Source organism: Mastigoproctus giganteus, chromosome 8 (genome assembly GCF_048544385.1).
Source record: "Mastigoproctus giganteus isolate SK-2022 chromosome 8, ASM4854438v1, whole genome shotgun sequence".
In the NCBI taxonomy this organism is placed as follows: domain Eukaryota; kingdom Metazoa; phylum Arthropoda; class Arachnida; order Uropygi; family Thelyphonidae; genus Mastigoproctus; species Mastigoproctus giganteus.
In genome coordinates, this window is record NC_143582.1 from 51,739,624 (window position 1) to 51,756,481 (window position 16,858).

At 33.5% G+C, this 16,858-nt stretch overlaps 1 protein-coding gene across 2 annotated transcripts in view; it reads right to left on the reverse strand.

Moving 5' to 3' along the window:
• Nucleotides 1-16,858, reverse strand: part of cno (adherens junction formation factor afadin) — a 525,824-nt gene that overhangs the window by 279,140 nt on the left and 229,826 nt on the right. For both annotated transcript variants that reach the window (XM_090380034.1, XM_090380033.1), the window contains exon 18: nucleotides 6,213-6,356. In XM_090380034.1, coding sequence (XP_090236160.1) covers nucleotides 6,213-6,356 — 144 coding nt within the window. The remainder of the gene's footprint in view (nucleotides 1-6,212; nucleotides 6,357-16,858) is intronic.

Consider the following 16,858-nt stretch of genomic DNA (forward strand, 5'->3'; position numbering starts at 1 on the left):
GGACAGAATTTCCAGGTGTGACCAGAACATTATTTTGAGTCAATTGTTATTCCCAGATACTGTAATTCCTGGACTTGTTAGCTATTTTAATAACTGAAGGTCTTCTAGAGTTCAGAGTACCTTTCAAGAGAATCATTTGGTTTTTTTTTTTATAAAGATTTTGAGCTTGTGGATTCCAGTCGATTTAGCTAGTCTTTGTAAGATGGTGTTTGCATGTCATTCAAGCATCTTGTGGGAATTACACCTGATCGCAAGGATCAGATCATCTGCATAGGTAACGGTTTCAGGTGGTGACAGGTCCGTGTTCAGGAACTCACTCATCTGTTGCTATGGTCCAGAAAAATGGACCAATTACCGAGTCCTCTGGACTGCCTTTAATTACAGGTCTACTAGTTTTTTTTTTTTTTTTTTTTTTTGATATCTGGTGGTGACAGTAATTTGCCTATTGCTTAAATAGATGGCAACAACAACATCATACAGATTTTTAAGAACAATTGCAGCACACCTCCTAAAGATGCTGGGCCACCACAGAGTATAAAATGCACCAGCAAAGAGTGTTCTGTGCTGCATTTAGAAGCCTATGGATAGCATCTTCAGTTGAGTTTCCAGGTTTGAATCCGTACTGACTGCCAGAGTTGAGAGCTGCTTATTGACAGTGATCCAGAATTTGATTTAGTACAAGTCTCTCAAGAATCTTGCTGAGGGCTGGCAGCAAGACTATAGGAGTGTGGTTCCATTGGATTTTTTAGAATAATTCTCATTTTCTCAGCAGATTTCTAACCGTTGAGGACTCAGAGATTGCTGTTCACTAGGGAACAGGGCATTTTTAAGATATTGATGGTATCCTCCCAGGTATGGGGTTTGGACACCACCTGTATTAGTAGTGTCCTGCAGTGTACAGATAGTGATTATACACTAGCTGATTTGGATGCCTCTTAGTTACCAACAGATAAGTAACTCTCTATATTGGTAACTATCTAGCAGCCAGCCCACAGAAAAACTGTTTCATGGCTGTCTCATAAGTAAGGAATGTTAGATTTCATCATGATGCCCATCATAACATCAAAATGTGACCTATGCTGGATGACAGAAGAGATGGTGAAATATCAGACTTCTGCTGTGGAGACCAAGCACAGTTTTCACCATTTCAAGCTTCCAATAATTAAGCACATACTGATGCAATGGGTTATGAGTCACTTGACTAAAAAAATATTTTCTTTAATCAAAGGATTTCTAGTCTTGGAACAAAATAGAATCTAGCTATTTAGAATTAGACAGTTTGTGTATTTAAGGAGGAGCAGGATATATACATTGGAGAAGTAAATAAGCTAAAAAACTAGGGATTTTTTTTACGAATTATATTATGTAGCCGAGTGGTCAGGAGCGGGAGTGCAGTAATACACTCCCTTTGAGTAGACTGGGGTTTAAGCCCGTGACTGCTAAATACAGTCGATCTGCCAACTCGCACTGGACCAGCATGGCAGATGATGGTCCATTTCCCTTAACATGAATTGTTTGAGGAGGCTTCCATCCTGCAGTGGATTGATAATGGCTGCTGCTTACCTTATCTTATTACACAAGTTTGCTTTTGTGTATATTCTACCTTTTAATACTAAAATTATTTGGCCTAACATTACTATAGACTGTTAGAGAATAGCTATCAAAAATCTTCATGCAGTACACATTAGCAGAATGCTTATAAACCACTAATCAATTTAAATTATTTGTACAATATTTAAGGGATCATGAACCACTGAAATTATTATTTTTTTTTTTTTTGCACTGATTTGTACTATCATAAAATACAATCTATTATTTTAATCATTCCCCATTGTAATAAACAAACAATTTGAGTTCGAGTGTAGCTCATCACTCAGAATTTTTCATTCTACCCCCATCCCCCCAATTCCCTGGATATTATTTATAACAATACTTTTTAAAAGCAATAAAAATGTACATGAAATAGAATATTAAAATGAACCCATTACACAAGGTGTTCAACAGCATTTTAAAAAAATTCTGAAACTGACTAATAGCATCCAAAATAAAGAAAAAGTCATAAAATGTGTCCAAAAACACTTTATTTCAGAGTTATTATGCATAAAAGTGATTAACAACAATAATTTGAAGTATCCATAACTTGTGATCTTTGTCCAGGTTTAAGGCTATTTCAACTGATTGTAGTATTCTCAACCTGAGACAAAGGAGGTAGCAGTGTTGAATGTGCAAAAGCAGTAATAATCAGTGATATTGTTGCTTTGTTAAAGTAGAATATGATCTCAAAATGAGGGGAAAGACTTTGCTCGAATTGTCCTTTCCTTCCCCTTTCTATGAATCAGCACACTAGCACAGCGATTCACACAAGATATATTTTTGTGGCTGCAGTCATTTAGAGTTCTATAATTTTACTCTAAATGAACCTACAGTTATTTTTAAAATTTAATTCTTTTGATGATAAACTGTAAAATAAACAAAGGTTTTAGACAAAACTGAAAATATCTAAAAATCAGAATGGTTAATTATACAAGAAGTACAACATGAAAAGGCATGTTTTATTAAAATACTTGTTAAAAGGAAATTCAGATACACTTCTCTCTTCCAAAGCAAGAGGCATTGCTGACTAAAGGTTTTGATTAGCAATTATATTTCAGAATTTGCTTTTTATGAAAGCCTATTTTGCATTTATGGGAAATTGCTATGATTGATCTCTTGAAATGAAAATGATACAATATTTGTGAAAAACTGTTAACTCTTGAAATCTATTTTCTAATTAATCACAGTGTTTCAACATACATTATTATTTTATTTCAGTCTAGTGATTTATCTGAAAGAACTCATTAGAGATCAATGTAGAGATCATCATCTATTTTTACTTAAATGGCTATGTCAGCAGTTGTTGAATCTATTGATTATCACAATTGCATTGATAACTATGAAACATCTATTTTGAAGTTGCAACTTATGGAACTAAGCTTTGGGGGGGGGGGGAAGTCTTTTAAAAATAGGGTGCAACCACTGAATGGAGGTTTGTTGTAATTCTAGCATGAAATCATTATAATTTGGAGTCAAGGTAACTGCAGTGGCCCTGCCTTTCATCAGTTGTGTCACATAACAATTGAAAATTATTTCTAAGAAAGCTGTTAATATTTATCACATTAATAACCTTCTTTACCATTGATTCTATATTGTCCATTGATTTTTTAGCAGATTTGCAAACAAGCACTTCTTGATGGACAAAACAATGTAGATGAAACGTAGAACTCTGACAGTCGTTGCTAAGGATGCTCAATACAATGCTTCTTCGTTCTTCATCACACCAGGGCCACTGCAGTTACAGCACAAAGATTTCTCATTGAAATACCAAGAAGATTAAAGTTTTCTTTTACTGCATTGTAAATATTTCTGACATTCAAGCATTCTTTTAGAGAAATTAAGCACACTAGTTTTCACAAACATTACGTGTACATATATGTATTTGTCCATTTTTTGTTAAATCCTCGCTTTCATCTAGACAGAAGCTGAAGGAAGAATTGACACATACCAAGCCACTTCCATGTCTATAAACTTTCCCTAGTTCACTTATTCTACAATGTATAGTATCAATTCTAAGAGGAAGGTCTCTAAAAGTTTGTTTTCCAGTTCAACAGCTTAGCACCAATGACTTAACAAATTCACCATCTGAAAATGGTTTTCAATTCTATCCAATAACATATGCCTTTAGAGTTGCCAAACACAATTCTTCTGACCTTGAAATAAAGGTCCCTGTTGCAAAGATTCGGATTACCATAAATATTTTATACTATACCTCAATGCATTTTATAACATTTGGAGTTTCGTAGCATAAGATTTTATTTGGTTAATTAGAGTTCTGCAAATTGCACAAATAGGAACAATGCCCAAAGAATTCTGTCGTCTGACAGTTCAATATTTTTCTTCACGCTCAATATTAAACACCCTTTTTTCTTCACAGAAGTTTTCGGCAAGGCTTCTTCTGTAAATATCCTGATGAATCTAAGTTGTTCTGCTCAAGTCGGCTTCCTGTTCATTTGAATGTCTCTTCTTATTATTTATGATTAAAAATTTTCTTTTATCCATTGTGCCTATAGATGAAGGCTTAAAAAATTCATTTAAAAAATTTATAACACTAATAATTTTAATAATATCTTTTGAAATTATAAAGTACATACTTTTACTGACCGAAATTTAAATGAGAATTTACTTTAGTTGTAAGCTGAATAATTTATGATTAAGTAGAACCAAAAGACAGAATGAATCTGCAAAATGTAAACTTGGCTAAATAAGATTTATATTGATAACAATAATTTAAAATGTACCTTGTAAAAACATGTACTAGAGACCAAAAATGTTTTTATGGTGTAGAAAATTAATACATATACATGTATACATCATCCCACACCAATTCAACAAAGATCTGGTGTGTTGTGATGCTTTGAATTTCATTTAAATTTGTAGTGTCATGAGTTATATAACCCTAAACTGGTGTGTAATGGTTTTGAGCAAAAATCATTTCTATGCAATTCATGGATCTTTTAAAATTTCGCTAAAGATTTAAAATTGCAAGTAAATTTATGTTTAAACTACTTGAGAAGCTATTAAATGCTTTGATAGTTTAAAAGTAATGAATGTGAAAAATAAGAAGGATGAATCTCTAATGTACCTCAATCAAAGTATTAATTTCATATTTGTTTTTGAAAACACGGCTGTGCTGCTGGCTGCATTTCAGAACCACTGCTCTAGCATGTCTGCTCCAGGTATAATAGTAGTCATTTGCTGAGGCACATTCAGTAACAGTTATCTAGTTTCACAGTAATTACAATTTTTTAGTAGTGAGGTTGAGAATATATGCATCTCCTATATGGTTGCGCTCGAAGAAATTCATTTGATGCAAGACAATTACATGAAAACTCCAACAGAAGACTTCCAAACTGCTGAACATCTGTGGCCGTCAACAAGCATTTGACAGAGAGAAGTACATTTCATCAAACTAGAAGGCTGCCAGGATGACTACACATCTACCATCAATATGTTGAAGATGAATTTTTTTAACATATGAAGATCTATGAAAAAGTACCTAAGAAACTGATGCTACTCTATAGGTTCCTTACACATGTTTAGCACATCATTTGGCAATGGAAATTGCACCCCTTTTATCTGCAGAAAGTGCAATCATTGATTCCAGCAGACTAACCAAAATGATAAGTTCTGTTAATAATACCTCCATCAACATGATGCCCAAGATACTGGGTTTGCAAGTCAGATGTGCTTTACTAATGAAGTGAGCACTGTGCAAAACAGAATCAACTGGTACAACTTGCATGAGTTTACAAAAGGAAATCTGGATGTGTAATACTAAAGGTCTATCAAGGGAAATTCTCTATTAACATACAGTGTAGTTGTTGTTATTTGGTTCTTAGGAGCATTAGCAACTAAGGTCATATTGCTCTGGGGATGCGGTGGTCATCCCCTGACCTTTCCGCATCCTCCGTATTTGGTGGTGACGGGCTCGAACCCCAGTCTAATCAAGAAGCGTGTGCTACGCACTGTTGCTCCTTCCCACCTGGCTAAGGAGGCGCAATACATACAGTGTAGTATTCTTGGGGATCAATTAATAGGTCCACATCTTCTTTCATGGCAAATGACTAACCAAGCTTACTGGCACTTCTGAAAAGAGATTTTCTAAGATTGCTTGATGTTCTTCCATAAATAAACTGTGACGCAAGTTCATGCATAACAGCACTCCCAGCCATTTCAGACAATAGGAAAGGGCTCGCCTTGATGCTTCCTATCCACTGATAGGCTAGATTGGCCTGGTCACCTGATGTGAGTCCCCATCAACCATACTTCTTGTGGAGTTGTTTAAAGACTATGGCATTAGGGGCAATAATCTACAAAAATCTTACAGCTGTGAGCTTTTAAGACAACTGAACAAATATCTATTAATAGGCGACTTCCCAACCATGCAAGGATTACTTGAAGATGTTCTTCTCCTGACAGTAAAATCCATACCACAGCAGCAATGTTTGGGCTTGATCACCAGTCATCTAATTTGAAAACTGAAGGAGTGCATTCTGAGAAGGATGTCAATTTGTACAATTATGTTAAACGCAGTACGTGAATCTCAAAAATTATGGTAAATATTTGTGTGCAAAAGCATTTCAGATACTTAAAAGGCAAATTCACAAAATATTTACCCCAGCAGCTACAATGCTAAGCCCAATTCCATTATTGCTCTTCTGTAGCCTTATGGTTGCCACTTCTGGTTCTGCAGGCAATGCTGAGCCCCTTCCACTTCCTTCTCCATCACCAATATGACTGTGCACACTAGGGCTGCGAGCCTATAAGTAAAATAAATAAATAGTAATAAAAATCAATTTGACCAAAGGTTTATAGTAAAATGCAATGGATAAAGATTATGAGACTCAAGGCTGATCCCACATGAGAAGACTAAATGTTGTGCATAATATTTCATCCTCTATATCAGAGGTGGCCAATGAGTCGATCACGGCAAATTTTAAATATACTGTATATAAAAATAGATTAGTTTAAATCTAAATGTTATTATTATTTATGCACCCCACTGCATAAGTTTATTACAAATCCATTGAACCACGTGACTAGTCTTGTTGCTGTGCAGCCGCTAGGCTTCTCTTGTGAAAATTCATGCAGTTACGTTGTGGAGAGTATAGTGTATGTTCTTATTTAGCTTATTAATATTAATAACTGGGCAGTACTTATATGTTAATTTAACCCTTTGATTTAAAATGAATACTATGAAAAAGAGTAAAATGTATCATTTTCATCAAGAGTGGGAACTAGAATACAGTACTTTTTGTAATGATAAAAGAAAAATTGCAATGCTTCCATGGCTATACCCAAAACAGGAAATTTAGAAAAGCACTTCAACACTCCAGGGTAAATACCAATTGGATTTTCTGCCTAATAGTGACCTTAGAAAAAATAAATTAAAAGAACTTAAATCCAGATTACTGCGATGCTACGTATCGAAAAAATAAGTAAAAATGTGAGCCAACAATTGTGTGCTCATATTGCTAATTGTATGTCCTTTTCTTTACAAGTGGATGAATCTACGGGCGTCAGTGATAACAGCTCAATTGCTCGTTTTTTTTTCGTATGGCTTTCGATGATTCTGCCACTAGAGAAGAGCAGCTGGGTATGGTTTTGTTAAAAGAAAGAACTACAGGTCCTGATATATTTAATGCATTTAAAAATTTTATTGAAAAAATTATATCACCACTATTTAAGCTCGTATCAATAACAACAGATGGAGCTAAAGCAATGACGTGGCATCTTAATGCATTCATCGCATTGTGCCAAAAGGATGATAAATTCCCAAGTTTTTTTTTTTTTTTTTGAGTTACCACAGTATCATCCACCAACAAGTGTTAGCCAGCAAAAGATTAAATACTAAAAGTGTTATGGATGATAGCTTTCAAAATCGTGAATTCCATCAGAAAACGATCTCTCCAAAGGAGACTATTCAAAATGCAACTCAATATAGAGCCACATCTGATAGTACACACAGGTGTGAGGTGGCTGATTCGGAGTAAGTTTATACAGAGATTTTGAAATTTGTTGAATAAAATTTTAAAAAATTGTTGATCAAAGGGGAGATGATTATCAGCATTTTTCAAAATATTTCTTATCCATTTATGTTGACTTAGATATGAAACAAATTGCAGAAAAAAATCACTGAGATTTTTAAATGGAGAAAATATTACTTGAAAATGAAATTATTACATTGCAAAACGATATCTTCCTAATAGCCACATCATCAGAAAAAGACTTTTGGAAATATTTTTGCCGACAGAAGTACCCAAATGTAAAAAAATACTGTGAACTTTTAAATTCCTGTTTTCGTTCCAGAAGTTGCCAGAAGCTAAGCAAGCTTAACTTCTGGCAACACTGGTAAACAGGCATAGACTTGCACGCAGTCACTAGTGGTTCCTGGATTCTTGGCTCTGCAGAACTGGTGGATTGCAGTGCAAGTGTATCATGTGTTTTAACGAAAAATATCGGTGAATAATTGACGGATAAAAGTAAATAATTTGGAGAGGATTTACATTTTATTTTTATGAAGGTATTTATGTTTTATTGAAACCTATCGCAATGCATAATTGAAAATCTAAGATTATTAAGGTTTTATAAAATCTGAAATTATAATAATTTGATTTAATTTTTTTATAATTTATATTATAATTGTATAAAGGTACACGTGAGCAAAAAAAAAAAAATTTGGTGCCTTACAGACACTTTATTTGACCTGCCATTTAAAAAGGTTGCCCAATGCTGCTCTAGCACATTCACCAAGATGTATAACTTTGGTAGTCAGGTGAGGTGGGCAGATTTTTTTTTTTTATAATAGTGAATAAAACTATACAGACTTGTGTTTCATATTCTGAGCTATTAAAATAAACAAAAGCAAAAATAGAAGCAAATATTTCTCACCCCCCCCTTTACCAACTACAGCAGTTTATTAATTTTTAAGCTTCCTGATTTTCAAATGTTTACAACATAACCATGTATTAATATTTTTATTTTTTTTTTTTATTCAAAAAAGTGAGAGAAGAGAGAAAGGGGGAAAAAAAAAAACAAGCTCTCAGATTGCAATATAAAATTTCACGTTGATATCTGTAACAGTTATTGTTTAAAATTTTTATGGAAATACATTTATCACACTTCCATATAGCTTCACCTAGGGCCAAGTTTTTGATATAAACACAAATTAAAACACTTTCTCATGTTTGTTTACAATACTTATTGATTCCCTATGTGAAGAAAATTGCAGAAAACTGAATTTTCAGCAAGCATATTCTTCCACATTGTGAAAGTTAGTTAGTTAGTTGGTTGGTTTTTAGGAGCATTAGCAACTAAGGCCATATTGCTCCGGGAAATGCGGTGGTCATTCTCTGACCTTTCCTCATCCTCCGTATTTGGTGGTGACGGGCTCGAACCCCGGTCTAATCAAGAAGTGTGTGCTATGCACTGCTGCTCCTTCCCACCTGGCTACGGAGGCGGCACATTGTGAAAGTATACGAGGAGTTTCCGAAAATTAAGGTAACACATTTTTTTTTCTTAATAATGGTGAAAGGGAATGAGATGGAATGCAGTGGACAGATAGACCCATTAATAATGTTCGAAAAGACTGCCAGTGCAGTGTTACGGTACTGTCACCTTACAGCACATTCCAGTTGCAAAATGGTGGCTATGGCGCAAGTGTGGTCAAAAACAGGTGTTCATGAAGTCATTTGCGTTTTGCAAGCAAAAGGGTCTTCACCAAGTGACATTCACCATGAACTGCTTGCTGTGTATGGCAAAAAGGTGATGACAAAGAAGCAGGTGTGTTTTTGGTGCAATCAATTTAAAGCGGGCCATGTTTACATTGAAGATCGACATCGGGCGGGCAGGCCTTCGTCGAACAAGACAGAAGACAACATTTCGTGCATTAAGTACATCGTTCTTGAAAACAGGCAAGTGAAACTGTGTGAAATTGCACAAATAGTGGACTTTGTGGAGAAGTAGTGCATGTTCGCTTATTTCTTGGTGTGTAATTTCAACTTCATATTATTAAACATCATCGAGAAAAAAAATGTGTTACCTTACTTTTCAGAAACCCCTCATATATAAAAGATAAGCATTTAAAATCACACTACCCACCAACTACATGATTTGTAAACAAGCAAATGTTTTAGCTTGAAATCTCCAGCAGCAATTCCATCTAAGAGCAATCAAAGTCTAACTTTCGTAACTTTGTAGCCAGATAATGCCTCTTTATTTCTGATGGTAATAGGATTAGTTTTCCAACACCTGATTTCTAACATTTCTTGCATCAATGCTTAGTAGTAATTATGGGGATTATGAAATAATGGTACTATTAAATGTAAAAAATAACATTTTTGTTCATATTTTCTCTCTGTTGCAGAGGCATATAAATATATTAAATTGTCAAGGACATAGGAACACAACTTTTGTATTGTTAAATTTTGTTTTCAGTGTTGCTGTATGCATTAGTGCATTTTCCAACAGCAAAAATGCTTCATGAACAATGTTTAAAAATGAGCTGGACCATTACTGAAAAACACACCTTGTTACCCAAGAATTCTTTGCCGATTTCAAAATTGTGGGCATCTGAGGTTTAACGAAATCTTTAGGGCTCTTGGATTTTCTGATTTGTAAACAAGCAGCAATTTCAAGCTTTTAGCTTGAAATCTGCAGCAGCATTTCCACCTAGGAGCAAACCAAGTCTAACTTTCATGACTTTGTAGCCAGATATTGCTTCTTCATTTCTGATTGGAATTCTCACTAGAGCATACACTCATTATCAGAACAACCCCATTTCATCAACGTTATAAACTTGTTTCAGTGCATATCCACCTTCCTCAATAATGTTTATAATCTTTCTATTCAATTTCAATAAGAACAGGAGAATGAAGTCTTTTGTTGATTTGCATTGGGTGTTGCTATTTTGCCAATTTAGTTTTTTCCTTTTTTTAGTATGACTGCTAGCTGACCTCCTCAAAAAAATCAAATAGCTACTGATTTCCCATATCTTCAGTTTTGTACATTGATGTTAATTACAGCCAGGCCTCGTATAACGCGAGTTCGATTAACGAGATTTTCAGTTAACACTATTTGAAAAATTATACCACTTTTCACTTTCCACAATGCAAATTTCCAGTTAACGTGATTTTTTCCCCCCTTTTTCTATGCAATAGTTGGAAAGATTTGAATCGCGCGTTAAGCTTACCGTGAGTCGTACTGTAAATAAACAAACGTTTGCCTGCTGCCCGCCTCAGTGTGTTCCATCAACCATCAGAAGAAGACGTGTTACTTGTTTGTCTCCTACTAATAAAGTCAATGCACACTTGCATAAAAATTCAAATTTTTAAATGAGCCAGATGAAAATGTTACCGGGAAGGAGATAACAGTAAAAGAATTAGATGAAATCTTTCGTATCGCATAGAACCTCAAACAAAAGGTTTGAGGTTCTCTGAAATCTCGTCGAAAATTTAAAATATTCCGCAGCGCACAGTTTGGGAATCGCTGTTTTATGCAATAAACATTTAATTCGATAATTATTTTCATTATCTTTTACATCGTATACAGTTAAAAAGTTATTTAAAAGGTATTTTTAAAATTCTTTATGGACATTCCAGAAGGTCAAGGACCAATTATAATTTTTCCTATTGATTATTATATTCGATTAACGTGTTTCCGTTTTTCGCGATGCGCTCACGGGACGAATTAATCGTGGTCAGCCTGTACTTCTTATTGGATGGTTCCCATAAAAATACTGGACACGTGCACACACACCAATTCTCATTCAAAGTGCAATAGATTATAGTGAGAATCTAAATTACAATGGAACTAAACTGAAACTATATTCAAAATAATAATCCACCATTTTATGATTTTATTGTGCAGCATTTATCAAATTTTAAGAGAAAAAACATCTTTCACACCAAAACAATTGAGAGGTATATATATATATATATATATTTTTTTTTTAAAAAAAAAGTTACTGCATACAGATTCATCCCAGAAACTTATGTTTATCTGTTCATAGAAATTGAAATTTCATTGCAACAGCTAAATCTTTATTATTACTGCTATGTGAGAATAATAAAGATTATAGAATGTAGTTTTACCTAAATAACAATGTGGTTTCAAAATTTATTAAAACCCATAAATTTACATGTCCGGTATTTGCTCAATTTGTTTACCAGACAGTAAGCTAAAATACTGGAATGTCCAGGTAAAAATCAGACACCTGGCAACCCTATTTTTAAGATATTATTGACAGATGATCCCATCAAATTAAAACATTTAATAATATTTGTTTGTTTTTCTCCACTTTCAATACACCTTATCACTTCAAGTTTCTTTCTTGTAGTTACTGATTTACATCATCTCTTATTTTCATTCATTTTGCCTTTAAAAAATAAATAAATAAAAAATTAAAAAATAAAAACTTAAAGGAAGAAATTAAATACAATTGGTATTGAAGCTAAACACAAACTGAGTTGTTTCATCAAGTGTTTTGAAATGCTGCACACTGTAATTAGCTGTGATAGGACTTTAGCCCTATTGCATACAGTGAGAAGCATTATTGGAGATGGTGAAAAAAATATTTAAGAACATTTACGTTCTAACTTTCAATAATTATACAAATGAATGGGAGTGCTATTGAAGACAATGGTGACACAAATATTTAAGTGTGCAGACAAGTGGAACCCAAAGAGTGTTACTGAAGATGTCCACCAGTAATATGGCAAATTAATGTTTAAAGCAGATTTCTACTTTAATATACATTATTTAAAATAACTAAATGCACAAGGCAAAATACATTAAGAGTTTAATATCTATATAATATCGGTGTGTAGATACACCATAGACAACTCTTAAGAAACTACAAAGTAGTTGTTGTAGGCATCATTTGCTCTTTCTCATATTGTGCTCTGCCTTCACGAAGAGTTGCCATTATATTGCACTACCTCGAATAAGTAACGCTTCACTAATAGAGAAGACTATTGTTACTTATTCTCAGTGAGTACCACCACCCAGACATGTTTCAAGGCTATTGGCCTATCATCAGTGGGTGGGCAGGTACTCTGGTATTGCAGACTCGGCGACCCAGTTGTGAAGATAATCACACAATATGAGAGATGCCAAAAGGTGTATATGACAATATTTAAAATAACTAAATGCACAAGGCATAATACATTAAGAGTTTAATATCTATATAATATCGGTGTGTAGATACACCATAGACAACTCTTAAGAAACTACAAAGTAGTTGTTGTAGAAGACAATAGTCTTCTCTATTAGTGAAGCGTAACTTATTCGAGGTAGTGCAATATCATGGCAACTTGTCATGAAGGCAGAGCACAATATGAGAAAGAGCAAATGATGCCTACAACAACTACTTTGTAGTTTCTTAAGAGTTGTCTATGGTGTATCTACACACCGATATTATATATTTAATATACATATAATCAGTATAATTTAATATAATATAATTTAGTCATATTCTATCCAAAATTGTTTTGTTCAGTTCAAAGTAATTTTTTTTAACAAAAACAGTAAAAAAAGATTTTAACAATGTATTTGGCTACACATATCGTAAAGATTTTACCAATGCTTTGAAATGGTAAAATCTTTACAAGATACTTTATGTTAATTGTTATAACAGGTAAAAATTAGTAACAGATTTAAACATCAAATAATCAAGTTAAGTAGTTCTTAGTTTTAGGCAGATGAGCAGCTTACCCCATGTGTAGTGAGAGAGAGAGAGAGAGAGAGAGAGAGTGTGTGTGTTTTGTATTGTGCAGGCTCAAAACCTTGGAATAACTCACAGATGGGGGACCTTACTCCCTCTACCTGAGATCAGCTATCTACAGCCCCAACCAAAGAAACCTTTAGAAATTCCTACAATCTACAATGGCACACAAACCGAGACCTCACCGAATAAATAACAAAACCTTATACTGTCATGGAAGACCTGGTTCTTAGTACATCTGTTACAATTGAATGAATGAATACTATACTTGTGTCAACGTTTCCTTTTTATTTACCAATATAAAGAGGAATTCCATTTCCATATCAGTCAGTACTGTGATATTTTTGATTCAATAAACAGCTCGAACTGAAATCCCTAATGACCTTTTTTTTTCGGTGACAACTGAAATGCCTTAATAAAATGTAGATAAAATCTACACCCTTCACTCCTGATAAAAATTTGGCATTTTAGGCACCAGGATATATTCATTCACCTGGTAAAAATTGTTGAAAGAACCCACCAAGGTCAGGACTATAATACATTTTAGTTCTATTAAAAAGTGAGTGTACCCAAAATTTCTTTTTAATTTCACTCTTACAATTATGTGCAATATACAATAAAATAAGTATAAATGCCATACAATTAAAATTGCTGTATATGTGAAATAAAAGTTAGTTACAATTAAAATATTAAATAAATGTGTAAATAAAACTTAATAAAGCCAAATTTAATCACCATAGCCACTAGTTTTCCATTCCTGATTTCTATTTTTATTTCGTTTCATAATTAATGAAGTAATATTTCATAAGGATATAAAAAATTAACTTTATCTGCAGCAAAAAAAAAAAAAAAAAAAAATCTTTTCTGCTCACTTATTTATTTCTAAGTAGCTGTTAACAACAAACCAATCTCAAAAATTCACCCTTTTATGGAACACTTTCATCTATACTTGCTATCACACAGATGCTTCTGCTGCAAAAAAGCAGATATACACAGCATGGATGAATTGAGATTTAATGGCCAACTTGCTAATAAAATCTGATCAAAAATGAAAAGCTAAAAGATAATATCATACTACTTTTAGATAATGTCTCATCACATTCTTACAAGAAAATTAACTAACATTAAACTAATTTTTCTTTTCCTCCAATTACAACTATGATATGCTGGCCATCACACAAAGGAATAAAAAAATTTTAGTTTTCTATCTGCAATGAGCTTTAAAACATTTTCAACATTGTTAAGTAATAGTCCAATATCAGAGAAATTTCAATAAAGCCAAAAGCATTAGCTATTTGGCCTTATTCAAATATATGAACCAAGCCAGTTGGCCAAAATAAAAAAAATAATAATAATAAATAAATGTTAGAAGTCAAATAAGCACGACTAATCCAAAAGTGAAAGATTTTGCATAAATCAGTAGTGACTACCATTGCTGGGGAAAAGATGATTCAAAATGCAAAAATCAACACAAGTTCTCAATGGCTATGACATTCAGATGCCACAATTAATTGTGAATGTGCTTGACTTTTGTAATGTGGAATGACCATTTTAAGATTCTGGGAAATTTTCATTGTCTACAATCAAGCACTTGACACTTCAGAATAGAAACCATATGCAGCAATAATGAAACAGCCATTGATAACATCAGGATAGTATGCAACAAACTCAAGAACAACCTTTTTCCCATAGCATATCTGCGCCATCATATCAGTAAAGCCCTTAACATATTAAGGCACAAGAATCTAAAAGATATTAATATAAATAGCATTATTGACATATAATTAATCCCATACACATCAAGTATATATATAGTGTAAATACAATACACTAGGCCTCTGTGGTATCTTACAGTCTGGAAAACTCGTACCCACCAATTGGTCCATTACAGTGTATTTATCTTGTAATTATGTTCATACTTAACTTTATTTAAATTTTATATTTAATTATATTATATCTAACTTAACTATATTACATTATGCCACTTTATACACAACTGACCTTAAATACATGATGCACTAACTCCCAGACATTCGTTCAGGGTCCCACCCAACTACATATCTCTACCATAATCATCTTTCCACTTTACTAGCCTCTACATCTTATGCCCTGTGAACCATTAGTTTACCGAACGCGAAATCAGGGCTCTATTTTTCTAACTTTACCCAATCTATTTTTCACCTTAACAAAGTTTAGCTGCCTTCTATCGCTACTTTGTCAGCTATTATATTTCTTAACTATCCTGGGCAGTTTGAGCATCATGTACTTAACCTAGCGTAGCTTCACCGTCCACGTTATTTCAAAAAAACACACACCAAAATTTGTCTAATGCTAGGCGCCACTAGCGTACCCATGCATAAATACACTGGTAACCCACTGACACAGGCTTTTCTGTCAGTCCGGCATGTAGCGGTAAGTTCTTGTCATTCGGATTTTCCTTGCCTTTGTCTTTGCCTTTTCTACTTTCATAGCGTTCCACTTACTTCTGTAAGGTCATCCATGTTCTGTATGCTATAACTTATTAACACATTATATAATTGCAAACTTGGTATAATGTTATTCAAATTTTATTCACAATTTTAAAATTTATATTACCACGTGGACTTTCGCACGTGTACTTTGACATACAGAGCATGTCAGAAACAGAAGTAAGAGCATTGCTGTCTTTTTCATGATTTTGGTGGATGACCTCTGATGATCACACAAAAATTAGGAAAGACTCTGCAATGCTATCTCCACCTAGGTCGTCTCTTCAAAAATATTCATTTGGTTTACTTTTCTATCGTTACAATTATTTTTCCGGTTCCTTTCTTCCCACCTTAGTTCACAACATATATCACTCCCAGGGTACACCGTATTTTCATTAGTTCATTTCCATGCATATCTACTTAAATGTATTTTATACTAGTAATATTTTATATATACATTATGGCTGTAGGGTACTTTTGCGATAGCAGTGACCCTGATCCATAATTCATGTTATTGTAATTAAGTCTTATCTAATCTTATTTAATCTAATTCTTAATTTTCTTCCCCCTATAGCATATAACTTCTCTATTGTATTATTCCTAATGATTATTTACACACACACACACACACACACACACACACACACACACACACACACACACACACACACACACACACACACACTTTGTTTAATAAAAACTCAATTTTAAAAAAATGGAAACATTTATTGTTATTTTGGTTATATAATAACAAGTATTGTACTCTATGATTAGTAAGGAATCCCAGGCACCTATTAAAGGTGTAAAAGATGGGTTTCTATTATCTAAGTTTTCCCTTATTTGAGACAGTTTCAGTCCTATTCAACACAGACAGCTGAGGTCCTACTACATGAAATAAGGAATGTTGTCCTTTTAATGTTTTTGCACCCAGCAGAATTTAAACTGCCTTGTTAATTCATAAGTTTTACCATTTACAGAAACAAACTGTTTCAAAATAAGTTGGTGTAAAACTACTTTCAAACAAATAGCACTGCCAAAACATTAATCTGCCATTTATTTAAAAGATAATTAA